Source organism: Anneissia japonica, unplaced genomic scaffold (genome assembly GCF_011630105.1).
Source record: "Anneissia japonica isolate Jap-2015-1 unplaced genomic scaffold, ASM1163010v1 scaffold287840_len1291095_cov163, whole genome shotgun sequence".
Classification (NCBI taxonomy): domain Eukaryota; kingdom Metazoa; phylum Echinodermata; class Crinoidea; order Comatulida; family Comatulidae; genus Anneissia; species Anneissia japonica.
In genome coordinates, this window is record NW_022728493.1 from 1003436 (window position 1) to 1025362 (window position 21927).

Consider the following 21927-nt stretch of genomic DNA (forward strand, 5'->3'; position numbering starts at 1 on the left):
GTGGACCTTTTGGTAATTACAGAATATAATAAAAACAAATTTTGCTACTTTTTTCAGGTTTTGGGGCACGTCACATTTGTATATCAACAATGTTAAAGTGAACATTTTATAACACTCAAATCATGGACCTATTAATAAGATAAGACTTATTAATAGGTCCATGGTCAAATAACAAAAACTTCAGTTGAATGGCTCAAATCTAAAAATGCACACTAAAACATATTAAAAATACCAGTAAAACATAATCCAGTTATATCTTTAGTTAAGATTATTAGAGCAGAAAAAAGAGTGAACAAACAAGTGCTTTTTTGCAATGCCTACGCTATACCTCTGCGGGGAGGAAAATAAAACTAAAAAGAGTATATACAGTTATACATACCTGAACTCAACAAAACCATCAACAATCGCCAATGAAATGAATTCGCTTCCATCGGAAGAGGAAGAGTAGAAGATTAGGCCAGAATCAGATTCTGGGTAAAATTCCACATCAAGGTTAGTCTCGCTTCCAGTACGCCTTCTCTTCTCGAAAGCAATGTAAGAATGGCCGAAGAATGAGGGGTGTGGATTTAAACATTTTCCTAATGGTAATGTTCAAAGTAAGTGTCAAGAAAAGTAAGTATGATTGTTGGAAATGATCAACATTTTATTTTTATTTCTCACCCTGATCTTCCCCCTGTCTCTTATACACATCTAGATGTGTATAAGAGACAGCTTCTACGTTTTTTCGTGAAATATTATTATGTCTTAAAAAAAATCAGTTGTACAACCTATCAACATTTCTTTTCCCTCTGGAACCAGGATTTAAAGTGTTTTGCAAAAGTCACTTCTACAGTGAGGGCTAAAACACAAGGTTGAGAATCTGAGCCTCGACCATTGTGCCAACCCTTTCTTCATATTATTTTCGCTACCTTAAGGCCAAGGGAAAACAGGTGGTTTTCCCTAGATTCTAAATATTAAAAAAATCTGTATCTCATTAACCGTTCGAAATGTTTTCGTAACCCTTTTTGTGTCTTAAAAAAATCAACTAAACAACAAATCAACAATTTGTTTTCCTCCTGAGTCTGGCTTTGGTTTAACAGTAAAATAATTCTTTAAAATCAGTATAGAGTATGTTTTTTAATTTAGACTTACCTTCCTCACACACAGGTCCGTTTTGGCCAAGGGGACATAGACAGATGAATCCAGGGGCTTCCATCCTGTTAACACAGGATCCTCCGTGAAGACACGGCATGGAATCACATGCTGGGGGCAGGGGTTCTGGTGTGGTTCCTGAAATGTTGCAACATTTCATAGTATAACAAGCGCATTTGTTGGGACAAACAGTTTATTATTTGAAAAATATCAACATGACAAATCGCAATATAACAAACATTTGGTATTAGTGACTCAAACAACAATTATTCAATTATATTTAAGTATTTATCTTTGTGCTATGCTTCTTGATATTTGCAAAGCTTTGTTTCCGTTGCAGCCCGAATTTTGATTATATATTTTTATATTTTTAAATCAGTATATGATTGCCAAGGGGATTATATAAAAATACAAACTATAAAAATATCAACATGATAAATTGTAACATCATGTAACATTTGTATTAGTGGCTTAAACAACAACATTATACAATTATATTTAAGTATTTATGTTTGTGCTAAGCTTCTTGGTGTTTGTAAATCTTTGTTTCCTTTTCAGTGGATCCAATTTTTGATTATATATGTGAGGTCTCACCACAAAATGAGATGCATCGTTGGTGAAATCCTATTGAGATATTCACCAAAACAGGCCAACATTTTTGCACAATTTTGATTTTACTGTTTTTGAATAACTTGATACTTATATTTTATGATTGTATACTTTGTAAGTGAATTTTCTTGCCAAAACAGTGTTCTCTGCACATATTCTGTAATTCTAATCATATTATTTGTACAGGTTAGTTTATCTTTGAGGCTGATTTTCTCAAACGTGGTTCTTATACAACTAAATTTTAAATGCTCACATCTCTGGATTTACTTACAGTAGGGAAGCCATTCAAAGACCAAATGAAAGCTTATAATGTGATCTCCCTAAATATAATATAAACTCAATTTTTGAATTTCTAACAATGAGTCTCATTTTGTGGCGAGACCTCACATATTTTTAATCAATTTTAATAGTTTATAGAGTAGGGTGATGGAAGTTGAGGGAACTAAAGGTAGAGGAAGGCCTAGGAAGACTTGGGACCAAGTTGTTATCAATGATCTCCACAAGCTAAGGATAAGCAATGCAACTGCACAGAATATAAATGACTGGAGGAAAGGTTTTATGGTGAACAGTCCACCCATGCTAACATGGATTAATTACAGACTTTAAACTGATAATGATGATGATGAGTTTGAATGTTTCTGATTTACTTTTACTTTCGCCAACTGTTTGTATTTAACAGAAGACAATAAATTTCATTTGTATTTCATGTGTCAAACAATTTTTCAATGGCCTTTTGGATCAGTTCAGGCGTATGTTCTTTGATTGTTATGATTAAATACACCAACAATAGCACAAGAAAGGTGCATATATTTGAGATTCATTGTTACTGCACTTACTCATGGCTGGGCATCCCATTCCGTCAGGGCCATCAGCTGGTGTGAGGCCATCATCACAGCACCCATGCTCTGTGATCTCACACCCTGATGCTGTGTACAAAGGCTCCACTGTGGTCCCAATGATGCTGGTTACGAGTCCTGGTGTGGTGTCAACATCCTCATCATCACCATCTCCTTAAAGAATAAAAAAATGTACATTAGATTTGAAGAAAAAGGAGAGTATCTTAAGCCTTATATCATTGATAATATATATATATATATATATATATATACACACACATGAGAGGTAATAGTCTGCCTACAATAGCTGTCTAATGCAGATATACAGAGGATATGAAAGACCTTACCTGTTCCTGATCCCATTTCTGTAGTATCATCTTCATCATCAGATATCATAGTAGTTCCAATATACTTCATTGTCACAGCTTCTCTCTTTTCTGTAACATCAAATTCTGCCATTTCTGTGACATTAACTTCTGCCTTCTCTGTGACATCAACTTCTACCTTTTCTGTAACATACATCTTCTCTGTGACATCCATTTCTATTGTCTGTGTGACAACAATTTCTGTCTTCTTTGTGGGTTCTACTTCTGGCATTCCAGTAGTCTGATATGCAAGCTTCTCTTGAGATGTTGGCATGATTTTGATGTCTGACAACTGTTCGGTAGCAACTTCAGTAGCCATCATTGTGGCTTCCATGAAAGGTTCTGGAGTTTTTTTACTGCCACTTGGCATCATAGTAGACACCATACCTTCTTCTTTCTGATCAATATCGATGGTTACTGTTTCATATATGGTACTTGTTTCCATCACAATCATTGTTGATGTCACAAACTGATCAATCTTTGATGTTGTCACATCAGCTGCCATCTCTGGTTTGCCAGTTGTTTGTTTTTCAAACTCTGTTACCAATTCTGTTTGAACTGTGACTCCTTCAGACATGGTTGTTTTCATAGCATCTGGGTTTAGTGTGGACATATCAGCAGTAAGCATCTTCCCTGGTGGTGTATACATGGTTGTTGTGACAAAATCTGGAGCCTCTGTAGTAGCGGCTTAAAATTAAGAAAGGTATATTTAAGCAGTTTATAGGTTAGGAACTGTACATAGTAGAATTCTATATATAGCATAATTCTGTTATGAAAAAAAATTCAGGATCTGATCAAAGTGAAATCAAATCAAAGATGAGATCATGAAAAGAAGAGTATAAAACAATAAGAGGATAATTATGAGGACAAAACATATGATGAATAATTGTATTAATAAGTGTAATTACCTTTATTGACATTATAATTAGAAAACATATTGATATATAATAAGTAATGATTTGGTGATGATGCAAATATTTTCAGCCTCAATATACTGAGTATTATTTGTGTTTCAATTTATAGCCATAACGTTAATGTGTTTTAATTTGTAAGATCATCATTTCATCATATGAAGTTTGATCAATATAGTTTTGAAGATGAACTTCTTACCTATACAGTCGCATGTTTGACATCCATTCTCATCCTGCTCATACCCGTGCAGACAGGATTCAACGCAGTCAATAAATGGACACACCGGAGGCTCTGTAAGATTGGAGGGAATCTTAAATAGCTTTCAGCGATTTAATAGTAATGAGATAATGCCTTGAATTAATTTGTTTGTGGGTCATATATAGAAAATGGTACTGCTCATACATCAGTCAGGTAAATTGTATCCACACAATCAAATTTTCCTTAACACAAACTGTTGTATGCCCATATATAGTCATGATGTGCCTATATATGGTCATGATGTGATGTCATCATGCCATATTTAGGCATGTCACATGTTTTAAAAAAAAAATATAATTTGATACTGTAGTCTAGACAGGGCTTTAAGCTAGGTTGGAATTGTGCTCCACATGTACAATATTTCTTTATCAATATGTCTATAAAGGATCACAAGCCAAAAGAAAAAAAAAATATTCTTGTTTTTTCTCCTTTTGATATGAGGCACCAAACCTCACAACAAACCTAGACATAACTGATGCAGCTGGGGTACATATGGACATAGCACAAAATGGTGGAGATGGTGCACCCCATTCTGCAGTTCAGATGCTTTATTAAATATACTGTACACTCTTTCTTCATGACTTATAGGGAATGGTGGGATATACTACAATATATATGTCAATGTGTTTCGTTTCCCTGTATTCTAGGTCTCATGGAAAACCAGCACTTGGTTATATAAAATAATAGATTTATAAACCATTACTTTTGCATTTCTCTCTTGAGATGAGTCGGATGTCACGGCGCGATCGACAGGCCACTAGGTCCAGCATGCATTCACTAGCGTATGTTGTGCCATCACTTCCACAAACTGGTCCCACTTCAGGGCAGCTGACAGGGCAGAGACATGTAGCGATATCCCTTACTTCCTTGCAACCATAGCGACATTCTAATTGATCACATGATCTGATCACCTGACCTGGGCTTAATAACTCGCCTAATAAAAGTACAGATTTAAAACAATAACATGTTGTAAAACAATAACATGTTGTGAAATATGGACGTTTTGATGACAAATATTTAAAGTTATTAAAAAAAATTATTAGCTTTTTAGATGTTAATAGATTAATAATATAATAATAAAAAAACACCTTTACTTCATAAAGCCTAATACACATGTCAATTTAAATGAGAAATACCTGTTATTTACCCACATAGGGGTAAGACATGACATTATCATGCACATATATTGATGTGATATGACCTCATCGTGCCCATATATGGGCAAATTCACATAAAGTTGGACTAATGCCAGTCGACAAATCCAACGCCCAGCCTGAGGTGACACAATGGCGTCTAATGATTGTTGGTGGCAGTCTGAACAAATCATCATTAAAAATGATCTGTTGCCCGAGCATCGTGGCATTGCGTTCTCCACAAATTTATATCCAACGACGACCGTCATGCACAGTGTCTGGCTTTAGGTTGTAAAACATCACATTAATATATTTTGAGCACTGAATATCAGCAGACCTAGGATGAGGATAAAGCTACTGTACATTTACACTAGATTTCGACACGACAATGCCATATCAACAACGCCATACCACCGCATAGTTCGTATTCTTCAACACTGCGTGAATCTATATCGTGTTGTTGTCGTGTCGTAATCATATCTAGTGTAAAGATAGCTTAAGCTGGAAGGATCCATTACCCTCATACATATATACGGTTAAAAAAAAACTTGGATCACTGCAGTCACTTGTTGTAGTGGTTTGACCAAGTCTAACTGCTGCACCCTATGGCGTATGGTGTGCAGTAATATACTTACATCCGGAAGAAGTCATGACTTCTTCATAGGGGCAGATTTCGCACTTCATTCCCATGACTGACTGCTTGCACAAACACTCTCCAGTCATTTGATCACAATCATCGCGCACTGATCCACCGGGCTGGCAACCACAGGCTACAATGTTAAATCGTGTGTAGATCTGTCATTTTTCATTTATTTATTTGTTTATATGTTTATAAATATCATTAATTTTAATTTCTGTTTGGCTTTATTGGCGTATCAATGAAGAAGTACCATACAGTAAAATCCCTATATTAAGGAAATATTATATTATACATATTATTATTATATATTATATTATAGCATCGGGACCTAAAAAGGTGTCCCTGTAATAGTGTCCCTTGAATAGGAGTTTGGCTGTAATGGTAAAAGATATAATTTCCCTAATTTTCATTATCATTAATATTACTATTATTTATCATTCTTTAATTTCTCAGTCATGTATACTTAAAGCATTATATTTAGATGCAGGGATTACAAAAATTTTAATTGATTAAATGTTGGAATTATATACTAGTATTTTCTTATTTCATTTATCAAAGTTTTCTCTAGTTAAGAGTCAAAACCAATCAATGTATAGCACCATCTATATAATCAGATGCGGTAAATTATTTACAAACCTATGAGTATGGTGCTAAGTAATAATATAAAAATCACATATCCCTCGATAAGCGATGAAAATAATAGACATTAGATTCTTTCACAAAAAAAATAAGTCAAGCTAATCTATATGAAACCTTTTAAAAATAGATTATTATACTGTGACAAGTTCAGGGATACGTACGTCTACAGCCACTATTTCCATTCTGTATTCCCCGGAAGTCCCAGAAACCTGGTTCGCAGCGATTACATTTCGTGCCACCAACACCAGGCTTACAAGAGCACTGCAATGTTGCTGGGTCGCAGGTGCTTCTGTAGGAGCCCAGTTTGTTACAGTCGCACAAACCTATAAAAAGAATATATTGCTTTAAAAACTAATTATTTAAATACGTACATTTACAGCAATACCAAAAAACAGGAGTGATAACAACAACAATAGCACAAAAGTGTTGAAGCCTATAAATAAATGAAACTTTGAGTCTATGGTAAAAGATGAGCTTAGACAGGACTGAAAGCAAAGAACTGTATGCATTTGTATTTCATTTCACTTCATTTCTTTAGGCATGAGCGCCAAGGATATGCCAATCAGCTGAGCTGCCGACAGGGGGCGGGGGACTATGGCTGGTAGGCCCGAGCTGAGGGAAGGGTTTGAGAGGGTGTTCCCTCCCAAATGAGATTTTTTTAAACAATGGGAACCTCTAAATGGCCAGAAATTTTATTCTCTGATTGTGACAGACATGTGTTGGCTGGCGTGGGCCTTTTTATATATTTTTTAGTCCGACTGCCCGACGAGCTCTGTCCAATGGAGAGCTTGACCTGTACGGTGGGGGCTTAAGCCCCTGCTGCCCCCCCCCACCCCACTGGCGCCGCCACTGCCTGACTCCGCTTGGTTAATCAACTTGCCAACTCGTCTAATCAATTTGCTTTAGGTATTTGCATAAATAACTACAGAATGAAGAAAGTTTTCATCTTTTACAAGTTATTCTTGTTTAACAATTTGTCAAGATAGTTTATGCATATGTTACTAAATAAATTTAATTAATCAATCTTGACCAAGTTCCCATAAAACCTCTTCAACATTCCAAGGTACATGTCGTCATTTCTTTGTTAAACTTACTCGGACATCCTGCGTAGTAGTTCCCGCGTGCAAATGTTTTACCATCTGGACAGCAACCATACATTGATTCTGCACATCCATGCGTTTTCTCATCTACAAATTAAATTTTGAAAAGTTTTTATATATACTTAAAAAGACCTATTTTCTCAGTACATCAAAAGCATCATCTTGTAGTATAATCATTATAAGAACATAAATGACCAAACCATGCAATTGTGTGCAGGTAATAGCCAAATACACACAAGCTTGTATATAGAGAGCCAGAACAATTATATCAGATATTTTTTTTCTGATAATAAAACACAGACATTACAAACATACTATCACAAGACATGGAAGGGAATTCGATGTTTAAAAAATGAAAAAGAACGAGATTGTTTTATTAACACATAGAAAACTAATCACATTTTATAGTAAAGCTTATTATGGTTTTGTGAGTGCTGTAATTAGAAACAACAAGATAGTGTGCTACTGAAAATAAACAAGTAACACAAGTTTAGGTTCTTTTGTCTTAAGTTATTCAAACCTGACAGCACTGATGGAGTTTAGTCTAAAAACGCAGTCTGAGTTAGTATACATGTTTACGCACAAACGACACGGATTAAGCCACTCCACAAATGAATATATAAATAACTTATATTTCACGTTTGGTAGCATAAAGGCCTGTTTACACTACAATGATAACGACCAACTATAAAAAACTAAAAAGCAATTGTTCATATAGAAAATATAATTGATCATTATTGTCCCAGTGACTCATTCTATCACGACACCTCGCAATTAAAGGTTTACTTTGCAAATCTAAGCGTAGTATCGTATCTGCTCTTCCTATTGTTCAGTTGACATCAGCTACTCTAGTGTTTTATAGACCAAAATATTTATATACAAAGCACAAACAACATTAAGTGCATTAACAATTAAAGACAAACACCGTGAGAAACTTGTTAACAGGCATTTCTGTACTTTTAAACAAACCTGGAAAAACTATGGTGATGGCTAATGTTGCAGAGTCAAAAAAAAAAAAAGAGAATATAAAAGGTGATATGGTTATATCTAATATGTAGATGTACAATTGCAGCACAAATTGAACCCAGACGAGACACATATTTCATAGGACTACAACGTATTTCTGCCATGTATCAATTGACATACATATCACCACTATCATTGTCATTGATAATCAAAAATCTTCAATGGTTCAGTAACACAAATACCATGAATAACAGTAATTTATAAACAACAATGATACAAATAAGGCAAGACATTTTTTATTCCTTGTTTCGCAAACTTATTTTTTTAAAGATCATCAGAGGTGGGTGAAAAAAAATAAAAATAAAGTCTTGTTTTCTTATTAGCAAATAGTTTTGCCAAAAATATCCAGATGGAGGGGAAAATAAAAATAAAAAATATAAACAGTGTAGTAATGAAATGGTTAAATGCTTTAATTTTATATAATCAGGAAGAAATATACATATCTTATCTTTGGAGATTTTAAGGCAGCAGAGGGCGTAATAAAAATGAAAAAAAAAATTTTTCTGAAATTTCCATTATTTTTATTTGAAATTATTATTATTTGAGGGTGGCATGTTTGAAATAAGAAATAAGAAAAGTCATGTCTAACTTAATGCAGAGCCCATAGCCAGGTTGGGGTTCAAGGTGTTCGAAAGACTCTCTGGTAACTAATTTTTTTTTTCTCATTCAAATCTTCAATTGTAAGTTTATAATTTATTTAAATATGCAAATTAGGTAATTCAAGTATGGAACTGAGTTTTTCAATTTTTATGACAGATGGCATCTTTCATACTTCACACAATAGTCCACATTAATGAAACTATATTAATTTTCTCAGCAACAGATATTATTGGTATTTTTCATAACTTTATAATCTATAAAGCAAAATGCCAATATCTTAATCATTAATGCTTTATCATTCCACCAATCAATAAATCAATCAATCAAACAATTACTGACCTGGGCAACATTTAGCAAATGTTTTCTCTGTATCTGTGTGACAGTAACTATTATCTGGGCAGGTATCAGATCCTTCTTCTCGTCCACAGTAGAGGTCCTCATTGGAACCAGGTCTCTTTAATGGTGTTTCTCCATCACAGGCACCAAAATCCTCTAAAATCACACAATTAACAAATTTGTTAATAAAGGTTAAAAGTGCTTATTGAAATCACCCCAAACATAGTGTCCCCTCTAGGTATTAAAGGGATTATAAAATTAATTATTATATTTAATTTTATATTCATTATACGCAAAGAAATGCTTCCATGTTGGGATAAAACATAGTGAAACAATTCACAGCCGGTCAGCGGTTTTACAAGCAAGGGTATCCAAGCATGGCTTGCAGAGAATGGACATTGTGTGTTTGAACTCCCAAACGCAAGTTGAAGAACCACAATGGCAATTACTGCGCCAAACTGCAGCCCTCAAATACTCAAAATTAATTTCAATCAGTTAGTATGTCATGTTGCGATGATGTAAATTCACATTCACATTGTGTCATGTTTAGCCGGGACCGAGAACATCACAGTGTGGTGTTGTGTGTATCATTAACAATTTGCATTTTACTTAGGCCTCCCTAGGTATTTTGATAGCTCCATGCAAATTTATCATTATGGGCTGATTGTGATCCATTAACCAATTTCTGATTTAAAATGCCTATTCTCCTAATAGTTGTATTTATGTTTCATTATTATTGTATTTTTATTGTAGATTAAGCCATGATTGTTGTGTTATTTTAAAGTATATAATAATAAAATATAATTCAAACATATATTTCCTCAGCAGTTACTGAAGCAATAACAAAACTCAATTGAATTTATGTTTAAAAATCAAAATATTATAATGAATAATATGTATTGATTTACAGTTTGAAATACAATGACAGGAAATTGTTAAAAGAGAGGAAATTTTTATTAAACATTAACATATTTTAAATGTTTATCCTCGCATATAATGCAATACCTTCACATGGTCCCTGCTTCACTGCAGTTATCATTTTTTTACTTCTACAAGAATTTTCCATCATGAAGCATTCGCTTGCATATGTTTTGCCATCTGAACCGCACACTACTTGTACACGCTCAGCACGGCAACGCAACTTGCAATTGCAGTGGCCGAACTCATCATCATCATCCTGTTCGCATGTGCCGTAGAAGCAATTACTGGCATCGCACATCTTACCGGAACCCATCTCTTCATCTCCCGATCCAGAACCTTAAAGATAAAGAAATTGCAATATTTTAGTTTAGCTTACCTATTTTATGAACAACATTGTGTAGGAAAAACTTTTAATCTTAAACTATACTAACATGCAGCTAGAATACCAAACATAAATATGTCATCAACAATACTTTCAACATTGTTGCAACAACAAAAACAGCAACATCAACAAGGAAAACCTGCAGTAGTAACATGTCACCAGCAACTAAAACAGAAATAACAATACTAAAAAAAATTAAGATGAACATCAACATAAAACCAGAAAAAGCAACATCATACCAACATCAACAACAAAATGATAATGGCAAAATTAACTACATATCAACACAGCCATCAACAAAAAAATTGAGAAATAGCAACATCAAATTTATATCATAAATGGCAACACAAATATCTCATCAACTGTAATAGCAACATACACATTAGTAGCTTCAACATCAAAACTAGCCATTTCCCCATGAATAACAGAACATTAGCAAAGTCATCAACACTGTCATCAATATTATCATTAATAACAAAATGAGAAATAGCAACATCAACTTAACATCATAAATGGCAACACAAACATCTCATCAACAGTAACCAGCAACAACATACACAATAGCAACTTCAACAACAAAACAAGCTACATCAATATCATGTCACCATGAACTATAGAACACCAACAAAGTCTTACCAACATTATCACAACATCAAAACAAGAAATAGCAACATCAACATATCATTTATGGCAAAAAAAATATCTCATCAACAGTAAAAGCAACAACATACACAATGGCAATTTCAACACCAAAACTAGCTACAGGAATATCATGTCCCATGAACAATAGAACACTCCAGAAACATCATAGAAATGTCACAACAGCAGATTTAACATCAACAGTACAACAGCGGCAGCAACAAAAACCACAGTAACAACAATAAAAATGTTATTCATTAGAAGGTAATTTGCATAGCATAGAATATCACTTTGGCATTATTACAGAATCCTCCACCATAGCCATTAAGAGATTATCCTCAACAGAGAAACAGAATTATACAAGCAAGCACTACAACACCACATACACAGCAGGAACATTAAATTTCCAGATTTAAAGCATCTTAAATTTGAGTCAACCATTGATTAGTATTAGCAATAGTGCTAGGTTATTATTAAGTAGGTTTGATAATAGGTCCATGGTTTGATTTTGTTTATAAATATTGTGATTCATCAATCCGTGAACCAAAATGATTTCTAGGCCAAATAAAATAATGCTCTGTATCAAAATATGAATAAAGAATGATATACTCAGTTTTATTTATTGATTATGATCGATTATATGATTAGTTACTTTACGAAAGCTTAAACAATTAATATATTATGTTTGATAGTTAATATTGAAAAATGGTTGATGAAATAACATTTTGGCCAATAGTGACCATGGCAATAAAGAAAAAATGATGTTTGCAACGAAGCAACAAGTTACGACCAATCAAAAAATGAGGTAACCAACTAGATCACGTCACAAATAAAATGGTTACCAAGCCACAACAAAAGCTTATGTTATGGTTACCAAGCAACAAGACCACCAACACAAATACCAAATAATGTTAACCAGTTGGTTTAGTTACAGGTCAAGAAGCATCTATCCCACTCATTTGGGAAAAAATATAGATTAATCGCTATAATTATCTTGTAAACATACTGTTGAAGTTTTTTGGGGGCAATTAAAGCTATCAAGATCTATTAATTATTTGTCAGTGCTATCTACAAACAATCTTTAAACTAACTGTCTGAAAATATAAATACTGGTACTATAGATTATTATTTAGTTTACCATTAATTAAATGATCATATAATTATCTGCCCAATTTAATTAGAACCTCTAACTGTGTTCATTATTAGTTTATCAGACCATTATTACAAGACTGTTAAGTAGATAATCCAAATTGTTTAATTGGATGTTAATGAGGAATTAAGTATCTTTTGATGAGCAATGTAATTATTGAAAGACCAATATGCAGTGTGCAGCTTACAGCAGAGCAATCGTCAGCTTCCAGGTCACGGCGCCCTCAACAATAGGCTTAGCAAGTGAATTACGAGAGGGCAAAAAAAAATGTCTATTGCCTGGCTAGGAGGGCATGGCTGGAACTTTTGCCTGGCTCTTAACCAATCAAATGCCTGGAATCTATGTAGTCGGTATACAATAGAAACTACAACCAATAAATTAATTAATTGCCAACTGCCCAAGGAAACAATTTATTAACCAAATATCTAAATGTTACGACATAAACCTTAAAAAACCAACCAAATACATTTTTGAAAATGCAAATAAATATTCCAACAACCAAACAGAAACATGAATCTACAATCAAAGTGACATCAACAATGATTCATTTTTCTACAAAAAAAAAAATACTACAATTTATTGGTTTGTACAACAGCAATAATTGGCATAATGGAAGTTTTACATGGGCATACGCTGGGTGAGTGGTCGCTGTGGTTAGTTATAATTTATTTATTTCAATTTTGAAAGCCTATGCCATTTCGCACCACACAGACCAAAATCAGGCCACTCCCCTGGATTATATTGAATATTGTTGCTGTGGACAATAGCACCTTCAGCTCGGGATAATGAAATGTGATTTCAAAGGTCAAACAATGAAACTGGAGCAACATGAAAATGTACAGAGTGGGTACTATACCTATCCCACTGCCTTCGTATCCTGATCCAGACTCTAAAATTAAAATAGATTAACAAAAAGAAAATGAAATGTTAGAAAGAAGCAATTAAAGCATCACAGGATAAAACAAAAATAACTTTATTTTTTTATTTAATTGTTAGTACTAATTAACTGTTAATTTATTTATGTATTAATCTAAATTAACATGCAAAAATATCAGAGAATAATTTATTGAAAGTAGCATAACATTTCACGAAACAATAAAGAACGCTATTCTAAAGAAAAACAGAGGAAAAAGCATACAATTGAAAATAAAATGTAATACATAACACAGTTTGTTAGAAATTTTAGAAAGAAGCAATTAAAGTATCACAGAATAAAACAAAAATAACTTTATTTTTTTATTTAATTGTTAGTAAAAATGAACTGTTAATTTATTTATGTATTAATCTAATTAAAAACATGCAAAAATATCAGAGAATAATTTATTGAAAGTAGCATAAAATTTCACAAAACAATAAAGAACACTATTCTAAAAAAAAACAGAGAAAAAAACATACAATTGAAAATAAAATGTAATACATAAAACAGTTTGTGAAACAGAAATAATTGAGTAAAAATAAGCAAAAGTAAATAAAATAAAGTTATATATTAGAACCCCTATTAAGGGAATACCTTCAGGACCCAAAAAATGTTCCCTTAATTGCTGTGCCTTAAAGTGGGGGTTCTACTGTATTGTTGTATGTATTCATTACATTTATTAGTAAAGTTTAGTTTGCACAAAATATCTGGTGGAGATTACATGTACATAGACTGGAAATAGAAATAGATCTGACCATATCTCCTTCCTCATGGTAGCCAACATGTCCATCTATTGGCAATTACATTGTTCAACAGGTATCCCAGCATAACATGTGCAGGGAATTTCTAGGTGTCAATCTCAACACATTGACTATCAGGTGATGATGTAACTAAGCTAAGCAGTACCTAGATACCCAGGTGCCAACTAAAGCTATGCTACACAGCAACATATAAACGAGGTGCAAAGTTTAACACATGTATGGAACCACTGTATTTTACAATAGCAAAACAACTTTGTAAACAATCACATTGTTGATCTTGGGAATTGCTTCTCACATTGTTAAAATGGAGAATTGCTTCTTTCTTCTACCTTGTTTTTACTAAGATCCTCTATGATCATAAAGTGTTAATTACACAACACCCAAAAATATTTACTTATTAACACCGTGAATATTTGCCCCATATTCTAACTACTATACAAACAAGTGGTGTACAGAAAGCTAAGCGAAGAAATTGCGAATAGCATTGTGTAACTGACTTCAAGAGGTTAAAGTAATGTATTGTGAGGTAAATGAAATGTGCAAGTGTTCATGTACTCATTTTTCTAAAAATAAATTTATATAAATATCTTTAAAAAATTTAATTTATATATTAAGTTATCATTTGTTGATTGAAATGTAGAGCAAGAACTAATTTTTATTGGACTATATGCATACGACTATATTTTTATATTCTTTGTACAGACCTTGTTGACTAGTATAACAAATATATATATATTGGTAACAAAATATATATAAATCAATGAAAAATTAATATTGGAAGTTAACAACTTATATATATTTTTAAAATTAACAATTCAATAATGTTTTGAATAATTTGAGGGTTCCCAAGTTGAAAGAAGGTACTCCTTGAACATCTGGTTGAATGATATTTCTTAACCCATCTATTTTTACACCCACTGTCAGTTGAGTTCAAGGAGACAATTGATAATGCAGCAGGAAAAAACATGCACTCTTCTTGGAAGAGTGCATTGCATTATTTAACAGTTTAAACGTCTCATTCAATGGATGGTGCACTGACTTACCATGCATTTCAGCCCTCCAGCTGAAATATAAGGAGAGCAGTGATGGAAATTGAATCGGGGAGCAAGAGATCTCCTCAGGTTCAGCGCACACACAGTGGCTACGACCAGTTTAGCCGACTCAGCTAAGCCGCTTAGGAATGTTGGGGGAAACTAGTTAGTTTTTTGTGACACTTACGGTATGCATACTAACGGAAGTGTGGGAAGCCGCCTAGATTTCTGGGATACTCCCACCAATTGAGGAAGTTTTGAGACCTTTATAAATTCTTAGGGTATCCGGGTAAACAAAACTGCAGGTAGTTTATATTTTTAATCCTTTGTTTTTGCATATTTTGTCTTTGAAGTGAAGTGTCTTAGAGACTTGTAAAAAATGTATCGTACTGTTGTGTGCATTTGTGTAGCCAAGAAAATACAAGCAAGAATTCTACAATAAAACATTGCAAATAAATTATTTGGTTTGATAAATACCAAAACCATTGTCTTCATCATCGCCCGAGCCAGATTCTAAAGAATAAATGCATACAAGATTTCCGTAATATTTTTTTAAAATTATTGATTCAACTTGAAAAAGGATATTTGATATTTCAATTTTTATAGTTGTGCAATAAATGTTAGGAAGCTTTTTGGATTGGAGGGACCTAGAAAATTTAACGGTACTGAAAAGTCATCTATGCATGTGAGAACGTTGAGTTCTCATTGTTGCCTAGATTCTACAATGTAATCCGGCTGGAATATACGTTGTGCAAAGAAAGTGGGATGGCCACAAATGAGTGAACAGTTCTAGTGATACGTCATCTCGCAAATCGAAAGCTCACTATTTATCGCCAAAATGACACACGTACCATATTCACATGTTCCGTCAAATTCCTTGGTGATATTTTTCTTGGTTTCGCACATCGCTGCTCGCAGTGAACAATCGTTACTGTATGTCTTGCCATCATCCCCACATACTGGGTCGTAGTCTAGGGGACATGATGCGGGACACTGACACTGACCACGATCGCAGAATGCTCCAAACTCGCAGGTCACATCCTCACATTCATCTATAATTAGAAAATAAATATTTTTTTCTATAAAAAATTTAAACTATGAGTGATTGTCAAAAGCAATACGAGATACTATATTATACATGACTTTGGAACATCCAGTAATAATAAAAATAATCATGATAAAAATACAAAGCTAACATTAAACTGAAATTATTAAATTAAAAAAATTAAATACAAATATTTGAATATATTAGCAAATTCTAATAAATTGTCGTTGTTGTAGGAATGTAGTGCTAAATTCGCATGAATGGACCTTCCTGCAAAACCCCGCCCCTTACATGTTTTGTCAGGTTCCAAAAATGGTAAAAACATATACGCAAATACGTGTGTTTGTGAACAGCAGGTATGTTTGTGAGATACGCACATATTCCTGGCCCTGTCCTGATTGGCCAGTTAAGTTTGATTGACACTCCAGAAATGTCCACTGATATCAGGAGGCAGATCCAGAGATGTCCAAAAAAATAGGGGGAGGGAGGGGCAGAAAGTGGGACCAATCGAGATAATACTACCCTCTAGGGGATCCGGGGGCATTTCCCTTCAAAACTTTTGTGTTCTAGATACCCAAAAATAACCTCTGAGGCATTTTGGACGATCAATTATTTTTTCTTTCTTTCTTTTTTTTTTTTTTTTTTTAACCTTTCAAAAGGGCCCCTAAATCCGCACCTGGATATGTGTGTATAAACAGAAAATATTTCCTAACTTCAAGAATAACAGTATATTTAAACTTAAAATCTCATAGTGTATAATAATTTACACCAATTTTTTCAAAATGGATCTAAATAAAAACCAAATACAGGACATTTTATAACATTAATACTAAACTTAATTCGGACATAAAACAAAACATATTTCATATAAATATAAAAATATATCATGAACTAGATGCATATGAAGGAAAGTTATGTGCACTGATGTAACATTATGTCTTCTGTGCATGTGCCCGGTAGGATGGTCACGCATGAGTGATTCTGTTGCGTCGTCGCGCTAAAACGAAAGCTTCCTATTAAAAGTGGATGCAACTGATTGTGCCCATACTTACCACACTTGCCTTGAGAAACCACACTTATATCTGACATTGTTTTGCAAACCTGAACGCGTAAATCGCATTCATTGCTGTACGTAACCCCGTCGGAACCACACACTGCAGCATTGACATTCACGCAGCCTTCTGGACAAACACAAACAGCCCCGTTTATTGTCATCTCGCAGATACCACCGAACGGGCAATTAACATCCTCACACCCCTCTGAAAGGAAACAGTTAGGTCTATAAGTGCTATCTAAAGGATGAGAGGAATGTTCCATTTATGAACTGCAAGGTGGTACATCATAAAGAAACAGACTGTAAAAGTGCTTTTCTAATGTAGTGATTTGTGATTATTTTTATAAAGTGCATTAAAGGATCTTTCAAGCGTGAATAACAAACATACTAAAATGATGTAAACTAATGTAATAATTTGCCAAATTGAAAAAAATCCCATGAAAAAGAAAATTTGAATAAAAGGAGCAATTAAAAACTACTCGACCTTCAACATTATTTTAAAAGCTATTTAATTACCAAACTTACTAAAACTTTCTTTTACCATTACAAATGGAAATCTTTTAAACTGTACAATTGGTAACAGCTACCATAAAATTATTGTATTTTGTGCCAATCTTTGGATTTGTGTTTCACAGGCTAGTATACTTCCAAATTTTGCAATCTCAATATGTCTAGCATAATAATTTGCTAATAATTAGCATAGATCAGGTGGCTAGACTGAATGCGCAGAGCTGTGTCCTTGGTTCAAATTTATCTCTCATTATTTCAGTTGGTGAACCAAGGTTTATGTTCCACAAATACACATTTTTTTTAAAAAGGAATTTGTTATGTGCACAGAAGCCTAATAAGCGTACACTTTTGGAAAAAGAGTAGGTAATGTTATGGTATTGACCATCATCATTACCACTGGTTGACTCCCCTGATAGAAGTCATTCTACTCGAGATATAAGAGAATTTCACTGAATGTGGAATTTTGTTGTTCTAAATAAAATGTGTTTTTTTTTTAAACGTGGTCTAGGGAAAAACTGTAATCCCTTACTTAGCATGCCAATATAAAGAACATGTAAAAAAATAAATATATAGACAGAAATTTGAATTAGTCGATTGGGCCTTGCCTTTTCAGGTTAGGAAATGTGCATTAGAATATGTGTTCAGAAAATTATTGTGCATTGTATATATTTCTGATGTTTTATTTTTGGTTAACTTGGATGCATTGAGTACTTGTGTGTCACTGCCTCAAAAGTGATTCAAATAATTTGAATTTGAATTGAACCAGTCTCTCCTTACCACATAAGCCTTCATATGCGATGTTAATATGGGTTTTCTGTTCGCAGCTCGACTGCCTGAGGGCACACTGACTGCTGTAGGACATGTCATCACTTCCGCACACCGGCTCATACACATCAGGACACATCATATCACATTTGCAAACCGGTTTGCTGCCATCTATAGCACAGTACCCACCAAAGTCACAGATGTGTTCTTCGCAGATAGACGCTTCAGAACTCGCTTCAAATATAGAAATATTGATATCATTTTAAAAAAAAAGTTATTATAAAAAAATACAGTCCACTTTTAGACTCGCAGGCAATATGGCCTTCAGGCCACAATTTGTGACCAAATTTAAGGCCAAGTTAAAAAAAAAATTAGTTTCTCATCTTAATATTTTGAAAAACAGAATAAGGGCACCTTTATAATAGAAATTTGATTTATTCGATGTAAACACCAAGGATAGCCCACGAAAGTCTAGAAGACCCCCAGTGGGATCCTTCTGGTGGTGATTGGGCAGTACACCGGGAGACAATCCCCTACTATTTTTTGAAGAGTGTACTGCGTTCTTTAACGTGCACATGGGTCATAAATGCACATGGGACCAACGGCTTAAACATCTTAATCAGTGCACTATTGTAACTTGTATTTCAGCCATGGGAGGCAGCGATGGGAATTGAACCGGGGACCAAGAGATCACACACAGTGGCTACCGCCAGATTAGGCGACTGAGCAAAGCTGCTCTCTTTATTGTTTTTTACTCTAAGATGGCAAATCCAAGATGGTCGATGGGAAACGTGGCTACTACAGTACTTTGTCACTTTCACCAAGCAGACTCATTGAAAGCAACTAAAAGAAGCACTAGACATGATTCATACCATATGTATCCCCAACCACGAAAAAGTTTTACTGATACAAGTTTTTAACGATGTACATACATTAAATCTGTTTCGTACATTTCGTAAAATAAAGGAAATTTTAAAAAAAATGGTGAGGCAGAGAAAATGGATGCGCAGGACACAACAAACTAGTAATTTTGGTCTACATTTTTAAATGTTTCTTCACAATAAAGTGAAAGGGATCAATTACATAAAAAGAGCAATAAAGTACAAAACCTATTCTTTTAAGGAATATTTAAAATAATTAAATAATTGTATTTTGTTTAACTATCACTTATAGTACATTAAAACACATATATAAACAATTCAGACAAAATTGAAGAGTGCGTAACTGTACATGATTGTCAATTGTGAAATGAATCGGACCAAAGCCAGTGAGAATTAAATTGACTATATTACACATTTTCCATTGGAACTCTATCTAAATGCAAATTCGGTAGTAATTTGGTCGCATTTCTTTCAACACAGATTTATACCCGAATAAATAATATTCTTTGTATTCTGAGAAATACAAGGTTCAAGATTTACTATATTTGTACTTTTGGAAATTTGATTTAGATGACAATTACTTATTTAAACATGTTAATAGTACATTAAATGGATTATACAAACCCTTTTTAGTTTGTGCAATAGGGTGGTGGGGGAGGGGTGTCAATTCAAAACTCTGAATGGAACTCTGTATATAGGGATTCTAGAAAAAAATGTTAAGAGCCAGCATTCATATATTTTTGGGTGCTTTTACTAAAGTTCATTATACTTATTCTATACAAAATAGATCTCCTATGAGATAAAATAGTTTAGTAAACGTTAATGCTTCCAGAGAAAATAAAATACTTTCTGATAAGATTGCAGCTATTGTCATGTGCATGCTATGGTGTCTTTAAAAAAAGTAAACAGATAAACTAATCAATAACTGTTAATAATAGAAAGTACCCAACTACCAAAAATGATTATCCCTTGCATAAAGTTGGAATAAGTTTGTTAAATTTATTCTTAAAATCACTGCACTGTCGCTACAGTGTTTTCAGTGCAGCAGTACCCATGTGATTGGGAAGGCAAACACGACTTTAGGCCTACTTACCACATGGGCCTTCATATTTTATGGCCATCTCAATAGCATTTTCACAGCGGGCTTTCTTAAAGTGACATTTGCTGGCGTAGGTGATATCATTGGTGCCACATACAGGCTCATATATATCCAAACAGACTGGACAAATGCACGTCGGTTCACCGCTCGAACTCACGATACATGGGCCGAGGGGACACACCCAATTTGAACAGGGATCTGAAATCAAAGCACACAGGCTATCAAATAAAAGCATAATGTATCTTTTAAAAAAATATGACGTACACACTTTATGGAATAAAAATAAACAGCAAAAAAGGAAGAATATGGTAATAATGCGAAAAGAAATGACTGTTTAGGAAAGTTTATTAAGTTTAGTTCGGCTAAAGTTAACATCGACCCTTTAATGTAGTCGGGCACTGACTGCGCCCAATGGTTGTAGGCCAACGCAAATCTACAGTGAACGCAACGCCACGATATGCACGCAATGGATCATTTTTAATGACTATCCGTTCAGATTGTCACTGACAGTAAGCAGAACGTGTAGTGTTGGCTAGCGCCGACAGGGACTGGAGTTGGATTCATCGTAGACGGTGTACGACTGTCATGACACAGCAAGTGCCCGGCATTAAACACAAAAATTCGTCCATCACAATATTTGCAATAAGAATGGCAAATTGTTATTATTTTAAATTTTTATTATTATCGGTAATTGGAAAGAAATGTAGGTAGGATACAATGGTGAAAGAAATACAAGACAAAAATGGAAGTGAAAAAAACAGAAAGTGGCAATGGTATTTGAGGCATGTTGTGGCGAAATGGTTAAGTTGTCGCACAGTTCAGTATTGAGTAATTGAGCTATAAAATATGGGAGCTCAAAAAATTGCCTAAAAATCCAAATTTGTTTTTCACTATAGATCAACAGTTTAATGTCTTGTTAATCATGTCCCAAAGTATTAGTTCAGGAAGTGGCTAACAAATTGTTTATTTAATGTTATTGTTCATAGTTCAATCTATTAAACAATGTATCACAAATAACTTTGAAAGGCAATTACTCAAAATCATGTTTATCTTGACTCTAAGAGTACTGTACAGTACTTTCACTTTCCAATGACTTAGACTTGAAATGTCCAATTTGAATGAATGACCTCTCATTTTAAAGATCACATACTCAGGTATCTGAAAATACCAATAACTTGAATTTCAATT

General features: G+C 33.9%; 1 protein-coding gene across 1 annotated transcript in view; it reads right to left on the reverse strand.

Annotated features, from left to right (window-relative positions):
* The window catches only part of LOC117114159 (agrin-like), a 77715-nt gene that overhangs the window by 23144 nt on the left and 32644 nt on the right, over positions 1-21927 (reverse strand). Inside the window, exons 6-23 of the mRNA XM_033257728.1 lie at positions 20734-20937; positions 18772-18993; positions 17483-17689; positions 16237-16437; positions 15863-15898; positions 13534-13566; positions 10591-10842; positions 9589-9741; positions 8593-8613; positions 7618-7710; positions 6685-6846; positions 5880-6014; positions 4815-5045; positions 4052-4144; positions 2924-3628; positions 2577-2750; positions 1132-1269; positions 380-578 (exon numbers count right to left, since the gene is read on the reverse strand). Of these exons, the coding sequence (XP_033113619.1) occupies positions 380-578; positions 1132-1269; positions 2577-2750; positions 2924-3628; positions 4052-4144; positions 4815-5045; positions 5880-6014; positions 6685-6846; positions 7618-7710; positions 8593-8613; positions 9589-9741; positions 10591-10842; positions 13534-13566; positions 15863-15898; positions 16237-16437; positions 17483-17689; positions 18772-18993; positions 20734-20937 (3259 nt within the window). The remainder of the gene's footprint in view (positions 1-379; positions 579-1131; positions 1270-2576; positions 2751-2923; positions 3629-4051; positions 4145-4814; positions 5046-5879; positions 6015-6684; positions 6847-7617; positions 7711-8592; positions 8614-9588; positions 9742-10590; positions 10843-13533; positions 13567-15862; positions 15899-16236; positions 16438-17482; positions 17690-18771; positions 18994-20733; positions 20938-21927) is intronic.